The sequence below is a fragment of the Drosophila erecta genome, unplaced genomic scaffold, assembly GCF_003286155.1.
Source record: "Drosophila erecta strain 14021-0224.00,06,07 unplaced genomic scaffold, DereRS2 tig00000000-arrow-pilon, whole genome shotgun sequence".
In the NCBI taxonomy this organism is placed as follows: Eukaryota; Metazoa; Arthropoda; class Insecta; order Diptera; family Drosophilidae; genus Drosophila; species Drosophila erecta.
The window spans coordinates 1,866,996-1,881,514 of NW_020825194.1; the positions used below are offsets into that span (position 1 = coordinate 1,866,996).

At 44.4% G+C, this 14,519-nt stretch overlaps 2 protein-coding genes across 6 annotated transcripts; one reads left to right on the plus strand and one right to left on the minus strand.

The window, feature by feature from the left end:
* Nucleotides 1–2,537: 2,537 nt before the first annotated feature.
* LOC6555294 (ferritin heavy chain) lies at nt 2,538–4,589 on the minus strand. Of its 3 annotated transcripts, none has more exons than XM_026983973.1 (4): nt 4,237–4,416; nt 3,845–3,974; nt 3,731–3,757; nt 2,538–3,426 (listed from the first exon to the last, which is right to left on the minus strand). In XM_026983973.1, exons 2-4 carry the CDS (start codon nt 3,960–3,962, stop codon nt 2,861–2,863), a joined length of 711 nt encoding a protein of 236 aa, XP_026839774.1. In that variant the 5' UTR covers nt 3,963–3,974; nt 4,237–4,416; the 3' UTR covers nt 2,538–2,860. The 3 variants fall into 3 exon arrangements, with proteins under 3 accessions (XP_026839774.1, XP_026839773.1, XP_001981210.1); XM_026983972.1 differs by having other exon boundaries at nt 4,268–4,414; XM_001981174.2 differs by lacking the exon at nt 3,731–3,757 and having other exon boundaries at nt 4,268–4,589.
* Nucleotides 4,590–4,999: 410 nt separating this feature from the next.
* LOC6555324 (ferritin subunit) lies at nt 5,000–7,661 on the plus strand. Of its 3 annotated transcripts, none has more exons than XM_015153688.2 (4): nt 5,000–5,748; nt 6,392–6,502; nt 6,627–6,904; nt 6,965–7,661. In XM_015153688.2, exons 1-4 carry the CDS (start codon nt 5,682–5,684, stop codon nt 7,235–7,237), a joined length of 729 nt encoding a protein of 242 aa, XP_015009174.1. In that variant the 5' UTR covers nt 5,000–5,681; the 3' UTR covers nt 7,238–7,661. The 3 variants fall into 3 exon arrangements, with proteins under 3 accessions (XP_015009174.1, XP_015009175.1, XP_001981211.1); XM_015153689.2 differs by lacking the exon at nt 6,392–6,502 and having other exon boundaries at nt 5,008–5,424; nt 5,662–5,748; XM_001981175.3 differs by lacking the exon at nt 6,392–6,502 and having other exon boundaries at nt 5,008–5,748.
* The last annotated feature ends 6,858 nt before the right edge of the window (nt 7,662–14,519 follow it).

A 14,519-nucleotide genomic window follows, 5' to 3' on the forward strand; every position in this document is an offset into this window, starting at 1 on the left:
ATCCTGCCACTTTCTGTTGAAGTCCTGTTGAAATATTTACGTTGCGATAAGGACGTTTATTCAGTGCCAGTCCCGCCAGCAAAAATTTGTTAATGAAAAATGGCAAACAATTTCGCTTCTTGGCCTGTCTGCCATAGCCACCGAAAACATGGCGAAAAACAAAGGGACAGGAGACAAGACTTTTCATTAAAATTGCACAGGCGTAGAAGGGGGTGAGAAGAGGGGCTTTTGGGGGGGTGAAGGTGGTTCAAGGATTATTTATGGGAGCCTGGCGGAAGCTGTCGGCGCAGCTGCCTTTCACTGGCTGCAAATGGCATTGCAATAAAACGAAATTAAATTGCTATTTTGCATACATATTATGTGTGCCCGAATGTCCTGGACACGCACACACACACACGGTCTCAAATTTTCATAGTTGTCTGGCTGGCGAGCAATAACCGAATAACATCCTGAATCCTTTGACAACATCTGGCCTTCCAAATAGTTTTTAACCCCTGCCCTCATCGAAACCACCGCTCCAACCCTTTGTAATTGCTCGACGCGTTTATTAAAATGCATAAATTAATAGAATTATTTTGGGGCGAAGACACCTTTTTATGGCCGTCATTTCGAGCATGTGTGGAATCACTTCGGAAAACCAGTTTAGTACCACATCATTTGGCGATGGCTCAGGGCCAAACAATTACGAATGACGAAGTTAAGATCCTCGCCAAATGCACCACAAATGACCGCAATTAGCCACCCTTCTCCATATTCTTCATAGAATTTTACACGGAGAAAAATGTATGGTAAATGGTAAAAGTGAGGCACAATTTGATCATTCTTTCTTTATAAAAATTTCAATAGGAAGTTACTAAACTGGTATACCATCATATTCTTGTATTTAATAAGTTTAAAGACTTACCCTTTTTTATATTAATGTATCTGGCGGATGCCTTGCATACCCTGTTTTTCCTTCGTGTATCTTGCGGACATAACGAAAATCATTGGGGCAGCATCCATCCGCAAATCAGGGCAATTAATATTAAGTGGATTATTATTTAATGACCGCTGCACGCACTCGGAGACACTGAAGAGCCACTCGGAGCAACCCAGCCACAATCCAAAACCAACCGCAACCACATGAACTTCAATCCCATTTCGTCCTAACTGCTATGATTCCGAATGGGGTTTCCCTTATGGCTGTCATATTCTAATTACATAAGAGCACGCAGTTATTACACGGATTCGCCTAATGCCGCAGATACGCTTGCTGCGATTTGATGACCCCTGACCCCAGCACACCGAGTAGTTATAGCAGCATTAAAATGGCAAATTGACGTTCATTTCACGTGCTAGTGGACCGTATCCATACTCCGGATGTGCGGCGATATGAGCACAGTCCTCATTGAATGGGCGTCGCTAATTGATAAATTGCCCCGATGCGTGGCTGGGATCCATAGTCACATAGTCACATAATAGCTACTCAAATGCTGTAGACATTGCCTAGAGAAAACCACTTTCAAAAGCGATTTAAGATATATATTCTAAACATAGTTCACACGTTAATTCAGCAGCTGTTTTAAGACCTTACGGAATATCCCAAGAATTGATAGAACAAGCCTACTCATGACCATCGTTTGGATAAACCCTCCATGTGGCCTATAGAAAGTTAACAATTATATATAGGGTATGCCCCGTTATTGGCCTTCTACTCATTTACTTACACAATAATTGTAGGCCAAGGAAATGGGGGAGCAAAGGAGGAGCAATTTGCGATGCAAATTCAGGGGCCAATCCGATCCGAGATTGCGTCGTCTTACGCAACAGTACGACATCCACGTCATCGTGGAGCTCCCGACTTAGTCAGCAGGCGGCCAAGATGGCGCCCGCACACCCATTCCGCCGGAACTTCCGCGGATCGACCAGCAAAGCCGTGTGCACCAGGCGGCGATAAGGCGACGGAGAGAATATGTATCTCGTGGAATGGCAAGCAAATCGAACAAACGTGGCCCCTCCTTATCAGCGGAGATGGAGTGTGTCACTGATTAGATAGTCGGACTCCTTTAAGCTCCACAGATCTGAATGATGTCTCCCTCTTCACCAGCGACTCTGGTTGTCAATTGAAAGGAAGTAAGATAGATAGAGTACTATCAAAATAGTCAGATAGATAGATCCCCAATGATCCCTAAGTGATTGCTGTGTCTTTTGGACTGCCTCAATTTATAATATATAAATAATATAATATAATGCCTCAATTTCCCTGAATGGTCAAAAAGATGATTTAAGATATACTTTATACTTTACAACTTGTCTGTATATTATCTGGTAGTTTCAAACCAAAACCACTAAGTTCTGAAACATTACACCATTTCTAATCGCAGAACTGAGTAGTTTTCGCTAAAACTTGGCCATTGCAAGTTCCATTGTTCCAGATGGTATCCAAAGTACACCCGCAATCAGCAGCATTCGGAGATGAAAGGCAAACAGACGCCCCACATTGAGGACCAGATCCATGCCAGAACCCAAACCTTATCAGAGAAGCAAACATTCTGCTGTTTTACTAGTTGATAATTAGTTACTTTGATGTGTTTATTTGTTCAAGCGGTAACGTACAAGCTAAAGATACATTTGCTGGGGCGAACTGGCTAACTTATTTATGATAACATTATCACATCTGGTGTGCTGGTAAATCAAGGTGAATTTCGCGGTGTAAATCATTCACTTGTGGCTGCTTTGATAATGCTGCTGCTGCACTGCGATTTATTGATGAACAAACCAAGGAAACAAATTAATTTATAAGGGAATTATGAGAGCAATTTTGAGGGGACAGTGTAGGAGCGTGTTGGGAGTTGAAGGAGGAGGAGGTGGTCTCCACTTCTTACTGCTTCTGCAGATACTCGTCGAACAGGTAGACGGACAGGGATGGGTCGGGGACCTTCATCAGCTTGGCGAGGTCGTTGGCATAGCCGGACAGCTTGCGCACGCTCTCGGCCTGCTTGCCCAGGAAGTTCTCCTCGAAGTAGTGGGCCAGCTCGGGATCCCTCTCGGCGTCGGCGGCGTGGGTGGCACGGGAGTGCACGTGGGTGGCTCCGGTGGCCAGCTGCTTCTCGGTGTCCAGGGCCAGAGCCAGGGAGTGCAGTTCGTCGACCTCCAGAGTGCCGCGCTTGGTGCTCACAGAGCCGGCAGACTCATGACGGGTGTTGAAGTCCACGATGCCACCGCGACGGGTCACCTGCTTGATCAGGGCAATGCTGTCCTCGAAGGAGCGGTCCGAGAGTCCCTGGTACAGCTTCTGGAAGCCGGGGCGGTTCTTCTGGTAGGAGTTGAAGTGGGTGGCCAGCAGGAGGTAGTCGTACGACTTGGCCAAGTTGGCGTTGATGTAGGACTGAACTTCGGGCTCAATGTGGTCAATGCCAGCGAAACGGGCATTACAAATGGAGTTGCCTGAGGGTAAAGAAGCAAATAATAAACGTTACAATCTGTGAATCGGAGAACATAGTTTTAATGGTTCCTAACTAGATAGTGCTATACTAAATATGACAATAGAATTTCGAATTGGGCTTTTTCATATTATAAATTTGTATCTTTAACATAAAATAGAAATCTGTATTTAAATGGAAGCGCGATTGAAATAACAATACAGGGCGGTTACCAAGTAAGAAAAGAAAAGTTTTCGTTTAACTAAATCTGAGATAGTGCAGAAAATGTCCAACATTTTTCCAAAACATCTAATCTATATTTCACTTACTTTTGCCTGTGAAAAAGCCCGTGAGCGCTTGTTTTTATTATTATGTTTTACAAAGATACAAAAAGCAACAACACAGATTAGCCACTCTCTCTTAGAGGCGCTCTCTTTACTCACCCGAGAAGGCCGACGAAGAGCACGCCGTGATTACGGTGTTCTGGCAATATTCATTATCAACGGCCAGGGCAAGGGAGCCGAGGCACGCGAAGAGCGCGAGTGCAACCAAAAATTTCATGATGTCTGTTTACTGTAAATTAAAATCAAAATCGAGAGCGAAAACAAAGGAAATTAGTTTCACAACAATTGACAATTGGAAAACAGACACTTTTGTTTTCGCTTCGTGCTGTTTTTTCCGTTTTGCGTCGTAGCGTTTCTTGAATTTTCTCTGCTCTTTTTTCACACAAACCCACCACCAATGGAATGTTTTGGTTTTTCAATGTTTGTGGTGGTCGGTCTAAAAACACAGTTTCCAGAAAATTCTTTTTTCCTTTGCTTAGCCAAACACTCACTAAGTAGTTGGTTGGTAATTTGTAAACTCACTTTAAGTGCCTGTGCTTTTATTTAAAATTCAATCGCTTTGTGTGCTGCTTGGTGGAACTCTGAAAATCAACTGCTGTTTATAGCGTCGCGTACGTCTCTTTCTATGCGATCGATAAGAGTGTGTGTGTGTGGGGTTTTGGAGAGCGTGCATAGGCATGTTTTGTTTTGCGCTCAGTGCGGGGATTTCGGTGTCATTCAAACATGGCCGCTTGCAGTGTTGTTGTTGTTGCTGCCTGCTGGAAGGTGACTCACGGCAGGGTTGTCAGCGTGTGCAAAAGATGGACGCTGCACTTTGGATTTCAAGTGGTTTCCTGAAAGTTTTATCAGCTAACGATAAAGATTTTAAATAAACTGCAGATAAACAAGCTACATTCTATGATAATGTTTCTATATGCGAAACAATGACAATTCACAGCAGGATGTGAGTCAAAAGGCTTACATGTATCGAGTTTCGGACTGCTGCTCTTTTCTTTTTTTTCAATAAATAGTATTGAAATGTAGGGTTTCCCCAATCAACAGACCAATTATGTAATTGTAAGTTTTCCCAGCTTGTATGCCCCTTATCAAGTGTCACTCCTGGAGCTCTGCAATCGACACGTAAAAAAGAGCCGTCGCCATATTAAGCAGTTATCAAAGTGGCTGATTGATCCCCCCTCGAACGTGCAAATCAACTTGACTAAATGTGAATTAAATTGTCAACGAAAATTAAACCGCCTGGCAACCCATGACGTGTTGCTCTCCAGGGCCAAAACAAAAACAAAGAACAGCTGACGCGGAGCGCAAAAGAGCGACCATATTGCATTTGGTGTATTGCATTTACACAGAAGTGGAATTATCTGACTAGGAAACCCGACATTATAAAAAGTATGTCCATATTGAGGACGTGTGTATCATATTAAGTGCGTCTATCATCGGGAATATTCAATTATCAGCCATTTAAACGGTTAACAAAGAACGGGCGACATGTTGGAAACGAAAAGATAACAGTGCACACTCTCCCACTTACTCACACTCACACCAGCAAAAACCGAGAGCGCGCGCGCTTAAAAGTGTTTTGTGCGCCGTTCGGAGCGACAGTTCGCTTTCGAGTTCGCTAAAACACAACGCAGAAAGGCATTAGCTCCACTGAAAAATCAGATTAAAGCTGTCAGCAGAAGGTACTGGAAAAGCATTCGAGAAGTCGAAAATAATCCCAATCAAGCCCATCAAATTGAAGCAGGCGACGCCTTCTGCGCCAGTGTGTGTAAAGGCAGCTAGATTTTCAATTTCAACGACGAGGGAGGCCCTATTTAACATTGTAGCCCAACTCGAGTCGCCTCATTCTCATTTGTGCATTTCAAGCAAATCAAACTAACAGTGACATACAAATTTTGGTTCTGTGATTTTGTGTAAAGACTTCGTTTGACGATCAAAGATGGTGAAATTAATCGCTAGCCTGTTCCTGTTGGCCGTGGTGGCCCAGGCCTATGGAGACTTCAAGTGTAAGTACTATTGTTAAGTTTTGTTCAGCTGAATTTCAAACAAAACAAAGGCAGGTCAGCGGAAAAAAAAAACAATAAATTTCGACGCAATAAGCAAAGAGAAGAAAAACATTTGTAGTGCGTTGAAAAGAGCATGCGCCGTTTCTCTTCCATTCTCTTTCACTCTCTTTCTGTACCGAAGTGAAGTTACCAAACCAGTTGACTTTAAAGTTATTGATACTTCCGTTGTGCTTTGGTGAAATGATAACCAGTATTTATACGCAAATTTCCATAATTAAATAATGCGAATTTCGCTTTCATTTCCATGAATAATGCGGCAAAAATTAGCTTCGACTTTTTTGTTGTTACATTTCAAGGCGCTCTTTGCACACGGCTTGTGCTGTGCGAGTGAGCCAGCATGGTCCACCATGCTTTTTGCACACGGCACTACACCAAAACAAATGCCGTTACTATGGCGGCGAGAGCTGCGCACGTTACCAATGCAGTTACAAAAAAAAAAGAGAGCGGAAGAGTGAGCCATTGCAGTTTTGCACACGGTTTTGTATTTGCCCCAGAACATCGGCATTCCAAGCGCAATTTAAAGGCTTTTGCAATTACGCCCTCTTAAATGCAGTAACCCACAACCACTCCCCCTCCCCCTTAGCCAAGCAAGAAAGCAAGAGTTTCGTGAGAGAACTGCGGAAAGAGCGAGAAGCGCAGCAGCTTAAAGAAAAACAAAACCCAAGCCATGAAGGTCAAGACCAAGAGTGCAAAGGTTTCTATAACTTGAAATATATCAGAACATAGTTTTGGTTACCAAAAATAGTTGAATCCGTCTGGAACCAGCCATATGCTCCTATCGTGTTCCCACGACTAATCCAAACCTTTTCCCATTGCAGGCTCCCTGGCTGTTCCTGAGATTACCAAGGATTGGGTGGACATGAAGGATGCCTGCATAAAGGGCATGCGCCACCAGATCCAGGAGGAGATCAACGCCTCCTACCAGTACCTGGCCATGGGCGCCTACTTCTCCCGCGACACCGTCAACCGCCCCGGCTTCGCCGAGCACTTCTTCAAGGCCGCCAAGGAGGAGCGTGAGCACGGTTCCAAGCTGGTGGAGTACCTGTCCATGCGCGGTCAGTTGACCGAGGGCGTCAGCGATCTGATCAATGTGCCGGTAAGTCCATGACTCCCCTAGGAAAGCCACGAAAACCTAATACTGGTGAATCCCCCGCAGACTGTGGCCAAGCAGGAGTGGACCGATGGCGCCGCCGCCCTGTCCGACGCCCTCGACCTGGAGATCAAGGTGACCAAGTCCATCCGCAAGCTGATCCAGACCTGCGAGGGCAAGCCATACAACCACTACCACCTGGTGGACTACCTGACCGGTGTCTATCTGGAGGAGCAGCTCCACGGACAGCGCGAGCTCGCCGGCAAGCTGACCACTCTGAAGAAGATGATGGACACCAACGGCGAACTGGGCGAGTTCCTGTTCGACAAGACCCTGTAAGGAGGTGGAGATAGAGAGAAGGCGCATCACCCAGTCACGCATCAAAATTATCAGCCAGTCGAGTTATCTGTTATCTGTTAGCCCAGAGAGCCTTCCCGAGGGTCCGCTATTAAGTCACCATCAGCCAAGTCGACGACTGGCCAATAAATTATCCGTTCGACTGCGATCCTCAAACCAGCAGAGCAAAATTCCACGTCTGTTCTTTCTTATCAACCACTCGTGATTGTGATTGTGATTTCCGTACACCTCGGGAGGGGGCTCCGCATTATGCAATCGCCGAGATTTCGCCTAGGATAAGTGGAATCGCTCATTCGCATGGGAAGACACCCAGCACAACCCATTCAATACATCCTATATCTTTATATTTTTCTGTCAATTAGCCGAACAAGTTCTTAAATAAAAACCAATATATATGTAACGAAAACCCCATATGTGTTTGATTACTAGGGACTTTTTTCAGATGGAAAACGGGGATGATTTCATTCTTATTGCGACTTTGTGACGGGGATTTCGCAAGTAAAGCAACAAAATAATAAATGTGTCATATTATTGCAGATAAATTGCTATATCTCGGTAAAGAGAGGTCCAATTGTGGAGTGTCATACCTCGTTGAACTCGTAAAAATATTCCTGAACTACGGGCAATTCAATTTAAAAACTTTTTGGTTGGTCGATTTTTTCGATTTTTTTGTGATGGTACCCCTTACAAAAAATGCGAAATTTGGTCGAAAAATTATTAATCCGAAATCCAAGAAATTGGGATATGGTTCGATAGCTGGGGTGCTCAGCTGACTAAAACATTGAGTTTTTCAGCCCTGTGACTTATTTTGGCCAACTTACAACTAAAAAACTGCCAAAAATGTGTATTTTTTTCAACATTTCAGACTATGATGTTTTATGTTTTTGGGAATTGCTAGGTACTGCGTTTTTTGGTAAAATCACAATGCAGCAAGACTTTATTTCCAGTCTCAGCTGCTTCAGTAAGCCTATCAGATTACAGAGGTCCTTGGAGAGTTGAGTAAAGTGGGGATCATGCGATACGCCTTTCAATTGATACACTTAATGCTTAGCTCTACTTTCGCTAATTTCAGCTGTCTTTCCAGCGTCAATTTGCCAAGCAGATAATATTGCAATCCCTCTGTTAGCCGATTAACCCTTTATTGTCCCACGACAATGCACTTGATGAGCCATATCTGGGATCACGTCTCGCCTGTCCATCGCCCATCGTCCATCGTCCACCGTCCATCAGTGGGCAGTGTCTAATGGTTGTACGCATCGCATATTCCGTTTGATAAATGTCGGCATCTTCGACTCGAGTCCCTTTATTGACCCTTTCATGTAGTCACTCCCGCACTCTTAACCCCTTCACCCTTTACCAGGCTAATCTGGTTGGAAAACACAAAAGCCAACCATAAAGAGCAAGGAAAGCGAGACGTAGGCTGCACTGTAAGAAATGGAAAGAAATACTACATATCATAGGTACCGACCAAATGCCTAGTCAATGTACAAATATTTGTATAAAAGTTTAGTTTACATTTTTGTTTCAGTGCGCGACTTGCAGATGGCCAGGAGCAAGTGCATGGAATAATTCATAAGTCACTTGTAAAAATGTCCACAACCACAGCGGCCGTATCCACCCCCTGCCCAGGGGCTAATGTGTGCTCGATTCACCCCTTCGACGTCCATGTGCATGACCATGTTCAGGTCCATGTCGATTCGAGTGATTGACAGGACATGCCATGCATTGAATTATGATAAATTGTGGCAACTGTCAAAAGGCTGAGCTCGGGTTTCCTCCATCTTTGGCCAGATTTTCCGTTTTCCGACGCGTGACCAGAGTGAATGGGTTAGTGCGTGGCATTTTAAACAATTTCATAAGCTAATATTTGAGCAGATGTCCTTGTTCGTTGCGGATTTAAAATTGCATCAATCCTCACGACAATGGGCCGCAAATTTTTCGATAAGCGCCGCAAATATTTAAGCGCAATTCGTTCGATTGACCAAAATTAAGGGGCGGAGTTTTTTTTTCGGGTGGTGTGTCCGGCATACAAATGGCCCATGACATTTGGACCCACTATCAATCTTGGCCAAAGGAGGCACACTTTCGACCAATTTGCCAATCATGTTTATTGCTTTCTTGTAAGCAAGTCAGTACCCTGCATATTATCAAAATATACATTTACAGATTCATCTGGCAAGTTGTTGAATGAAATATGAAGTATTTATACACAAAACCGCTTATATCTTTGCAAATGTCCTTTGACAACGGGGTATGTTGCAGTCGCATCGGTTGACTTTGCAGCTTTTTTTCCATATTTTTTAGCAGCAGCGATAGCCAGCCAATTCGGCAGTGAAATATTCTGGGCAGAGACGTGCGAGTGATTCATCCTGCGCATATCCTTCAGATAAAAGTGCCTGCACGCTTATCGCGCTGACATTTGTCCTGCTCCTCGTTCGCTGACAAATTTGCAACGCCGGCCAGAACAATAGGCATGAAATGGAAATGGAAATGGAAATCGGGAAGTGAGTCCTGTGCGCTGAAGGATCCTGCAACAAACCGAACCTAAGCGTACCGAACCGAACCGAACCGGTTCTGACTTCAAGTGGCAGCAGCCAGCGCCGCAGGACATCCGCCGCCTGCCAGAGGGATATGATTTATGTCCGGATAGTTCCTTTGTCTTTCGCTCATCTGAACTGCACTGCGCTCACTTCGATTGCTTTCCACTTTCTCCGCTTGTTTGCTGTTCCCATCATAAATCTCTGGGCGCCCATTTAGGAGTGACAGCCATGGCCCCCGGGAAATCCTTTCAAAACCGGTTGAGAGAGTCAAGCACGAGGATTTTGGTAAAAAATTTCATGTGTTTACTATATTCTATAGTTCATAGCTCATATCATAAATTTAAACATTTAAATTTCGATTGCGAACTGATAAAAGGGAAGCAACTTTCTTTAAAAGTATCAAGTATTGCAAACATCCAGGCTTGTTCTTGTTTATTGCAATCTCCAGTCAATTTGCAATCACTCAATCAGTTTGTTTGGATAACTCTCTGGCCATTAAGCAAACAGCAAACCGTGCGAGCGTTTCCTTGAGGTCCTTGCACTTTCTTGGCTCCAGCAAACTCAAACATGGTCCACCTTCACTTTTCCACACTCTCGCTCTCGATAAAGTTGTAGATACGTCGCTATAGGAGCCACACTTCACTGGAGGCTGCAGCACGCAAATGATTAAAATTCAACAAACATCGGTCAGGAGAGTTCTCGAGGAGCATTCTGGCAAGGACCCAGCTCCAGCACCGCCCGCACAGCGTTATTGAAATGTCTTAGCAGCTGTCCAAACATCCTGCCTCGCAGAATCCTTGCGGGGCAGCAAAGGATTCTGCCGATTTAGCATATTGACTCCTTGCCAAGGAGCGAACTTATACAAGATTTATGCGCCCGACGCACGCCAGGCGACAGTCGAGATAAAAGGATTCGTATAACTCACGCCCAGCCAAAGGACAACCAGGATAAGAGCACTGAGAAAAAAGCATGGGGGTTCCTTTAATGAACGTGTTCTTACAAAACAAAATACCATTTTTGAAGTCCTTTAAGGGAAAGATGGCTTGAAAGTGGCTACATATGATAGGTAACTAATGCTAACTATGCCCATGATGATTCGATTTTTTCAGTGTAGGCTGGAGATCTGGAGTTTGGGGAAGGGGAGTGCAATAAATTGGATTTGCATATTAGCACACTACCAGGAAGGCAGGCCCAAGGAAATGTAGGGCCTGCACCCTTCCGTCTGAGGAAGTGGAAATTCCAATGGGAAAGAAGCCGGGTGACCACTGACCTTGTGTCCTGGGGGTGGTGGTGGGCCATTAGGCAGAGCATCTTAAGTACGAAATCTCGCCTAAATTGGGAATAAATCATTAAAAATATGTCCACAAGAGGAGCGCAGGGCAGGGTGGCGGAATCCTTTGAGCTGTTTGCCGAAAGGGTTTGCAACAATTTCCAGAATCTGCGGCATTCACATGTGGGCCGCACTTTCAGGAGGGTTGCGATACGTACATGTAATACCCTTTGATTTATAAAGATAACGACGCAGTGTCGTGTTTAATTTGCAGCCCACCTCCACCCACCCAGCTATTTGGCATTCATAAATCCTCAAATGGTCAGACGGAGTATGACTTATGTGAACTTGGCCGCAAAGTTTGGTAATTATGCATGGCCCAGACATATTACTTTCGCCGTACTTCGCTCCTCTTTGTCTCAGTCGGGCATCTTCGAACGAGTGGGGTTGACATTTTTTAACTGACCACTTTCATTGGCACAAGGGAACTGCCAAAGTTTTTGGGCCACAAACTTTGGCTTGACATGGCTGAGATAAAGATTAGGTCCAGTGCCTTTCACTGAGAAAGAAACTTGGCAGGCCAAACCCTTCAAGATATTTAAAAAATGTAGTTATAACATAGTTTTTTCCCTAATTACAGTTTGGGTTTGTCTACATGTCGGTTTATTTCAGGAAGGTTTTGTTTATTTAAGTAAATAACAACTTTCTGGCAGTGCTGCAGCTTTGGCCATCGTCTGTAGTGTTTATTGTCGGTCCCTTTGGCTTTTTACCCCCGAACAGTTCAATGGCCACAAGTATCAACTATGGATTTCCCCAGAGGGTCATTCCGTGGCGAACTTATGCACCCAGGTTGGCATCGTGGGATGCCAAGGTTGGGTTCGCCATCGGCAACTGCATGGAGGATCCTTCGCCGGGGAGGCCAGTCGAATAAAAAGCTGATTTGCATGCTCCAAGCCGGAGCATTAAAACTAAAGAGCAGCATCAGCAGCAGCACATAAAAAGGACCTGCAACGTGTGAGGTTAAATAGATTTGGCGCCAGGACATGGCTGGGGAAATATGCCCCACCATCGCCTGCGCAGTTATGCCGCAGACATGGCTCGCTTTTGATTTAAGCGCATTGTTTGCGTTAAATATTTGCCATGCCGGCCACGTTACCAGCCCCTCCTGGCCAGACCCACCTCCACCAAAGCCAGCCACAGCTGCAGCCAAGCGCTCCGGGCCGAAAGGCAGTGGTCTGAACCTGAACTCCCATTGCCCCGCCTCCGAAAGTTGGCGTGACATGGACCACCAGACTGGAGAAGGAAACGTTTCTGCACTGGCAGAATTTCCCCCGGCAAACAGCACTCTGCAGTAGCAACATCCAGTTGAGTTATCCGCCATGGAGGACCTTTTCTTTGGGCTTTGCATCCCTCAGTGTAGCCTCCCTGCTAATCGGACGAAGGAGCGCCCACCCAAGGACCAAAACGCTCATCTGCGGGCTAAGAAGCGAGCAATCCTCGCCTCGTGTTTGATTTCCGCTTTCAGCTCCTTGACACACACAGACACACATCCTGGGGGCGAAGGAGTCCTGCCAGTCCGCCCACGCGGCCAAACAACTTAGACTTCACACGCAGACACGTCTGCGGGAAAGCGGCAAGTGGGTGGTGCAAGGATATTGTGCCCCGCACTGAGAAGACGCATGAAGTGCATTAGTTGCAATTGAATTTGTACATTGTGTGTGCCAGCAGAGCGAGCACCAGACTCCTTTCGAGTGCAATTTTGTTGCCGAGCTGAAACTCTGAAATTGGATTCCATATTGCCACTCAGCGAACATCTCACAGATGTGGCTTAATCGCCCCCTCAGTACTAAGCCCCATCCACATCCCTCGGCAAAGTTAATTAGAAAGCCGAGCAGGTAGCCGCCTGAAGGACGCTAATTGAACTGCCACAGCTGGACCTGAGCTCTGATTATCGGCTAAAAGGATTGGCCGCACACCCAGATTAACCAGCCGAAACAAAGGCGATTCCTGGGGCAAATATCCGTTGACACACATCCGTTAAAAGCTTACTTATTGCTTATCCTGCGACAAAAGCCATGCCTCCAATAAATAAAAGGTTCAAGTGGTTTTGTGTTCTTGATGATTATAAGCGACAATGGTCGCGCTTTATTGAAAGATTCATTTGTGTTCTTTGAGAGTCCGCTGGATCGATCCAACCCGATCGCTTATACAAAATATATATATTTAGGTATATAATTAGAAGTGTAATCGATTCATAAGGTAGTACATAGTAAATGTTACATATTCCGTAGATTATTATTTTATTATTATTATAAATAGAGACAAATACGCATATCATGAGTGATTTATGTATGAATGTGTTAAGTGCTAAATGTGGGAGTACAATATATGCTTGTATGTGTGATTCTAGAATTAGTTTTTCTTGTATTTTTTTTTTATTTTTTTAGTTTGATGATTTAATGCCAATGAGATGAATGTTGATGAATGTGAATGTGGATGAGGGTGTGAGTGTGTTTTGTGTGTGAGTGTGTGTGTGGTAGCTTAGAGAGAGGCTGGCAAAGGATTATTGCTGCTGGTATCGATAGACGATATTCGATAAGCTTCTACGGGTTAACATTCTCTGAGTTAATATTAATTTTACATATTTTTTAGGTTTTTGGTTTGGTTTTTTCGGTTGGTTTTTCGGAAGCAAAGTTGGGCTGAAACTATGGATCGAACAGAATGCGTGGTGTGGTCCTCAGACTCTGCTTGCCTATCGACGCCAATCGATAATTATCGATCAGTTTGCCATTTCAACTTTGTTTCGATAAAAGATCATCTCACAATAAAAACAATTTGTACTTTCGAAAAGGGGGAGGGGCGCTTTTGCTTTCTGCTTTATGCTTTCGCTGACTGCTTTCTCTGCTTTCTCACTGGCTCTCTTCGCTTTCTCCGCTCTCTGCCTTCTTCGCTTTCTTCTTCATTTGATTCGCTAGGATTTGTTTAGGGTTATCTTTTTTGCATTTTGTTACATTTGTGTAGGATGCAGGAGTGCTGAGGTTCATGTTTTTTGTATCGTTCAATGTTACTTTGTAATTTTCTCTCCGCTCGCTCTTCGCTTTGTATATTTGCTTTAGTTTTCAACAAGGAAATCAAAGGATGCTCGCTTTTTTTGCTTAGTAAGAGATACACAATAAATATTCGTTTTACAATCGCTTTCCAGGCAAAACCCAAAATGGAGGAGTGCCAAAACAGGAGGGGGATCTATTCAGTTTCGATACTTTTCGGTTTCGGGATGAGCCTACTCAAATCCCCGTCCTGCGGCACATTTGTCTATTTTAAGTAAGTATTTTATTTGATTTCTTTACACATGTAATTGCATTTTTTTATTTTTTTGTGGTTTTTGTATTTTGTTTTTGTTCAGGTCCAAAATCAAATTTGACTAATTCAAGGAATTAAAGTTTCATTGCATCTA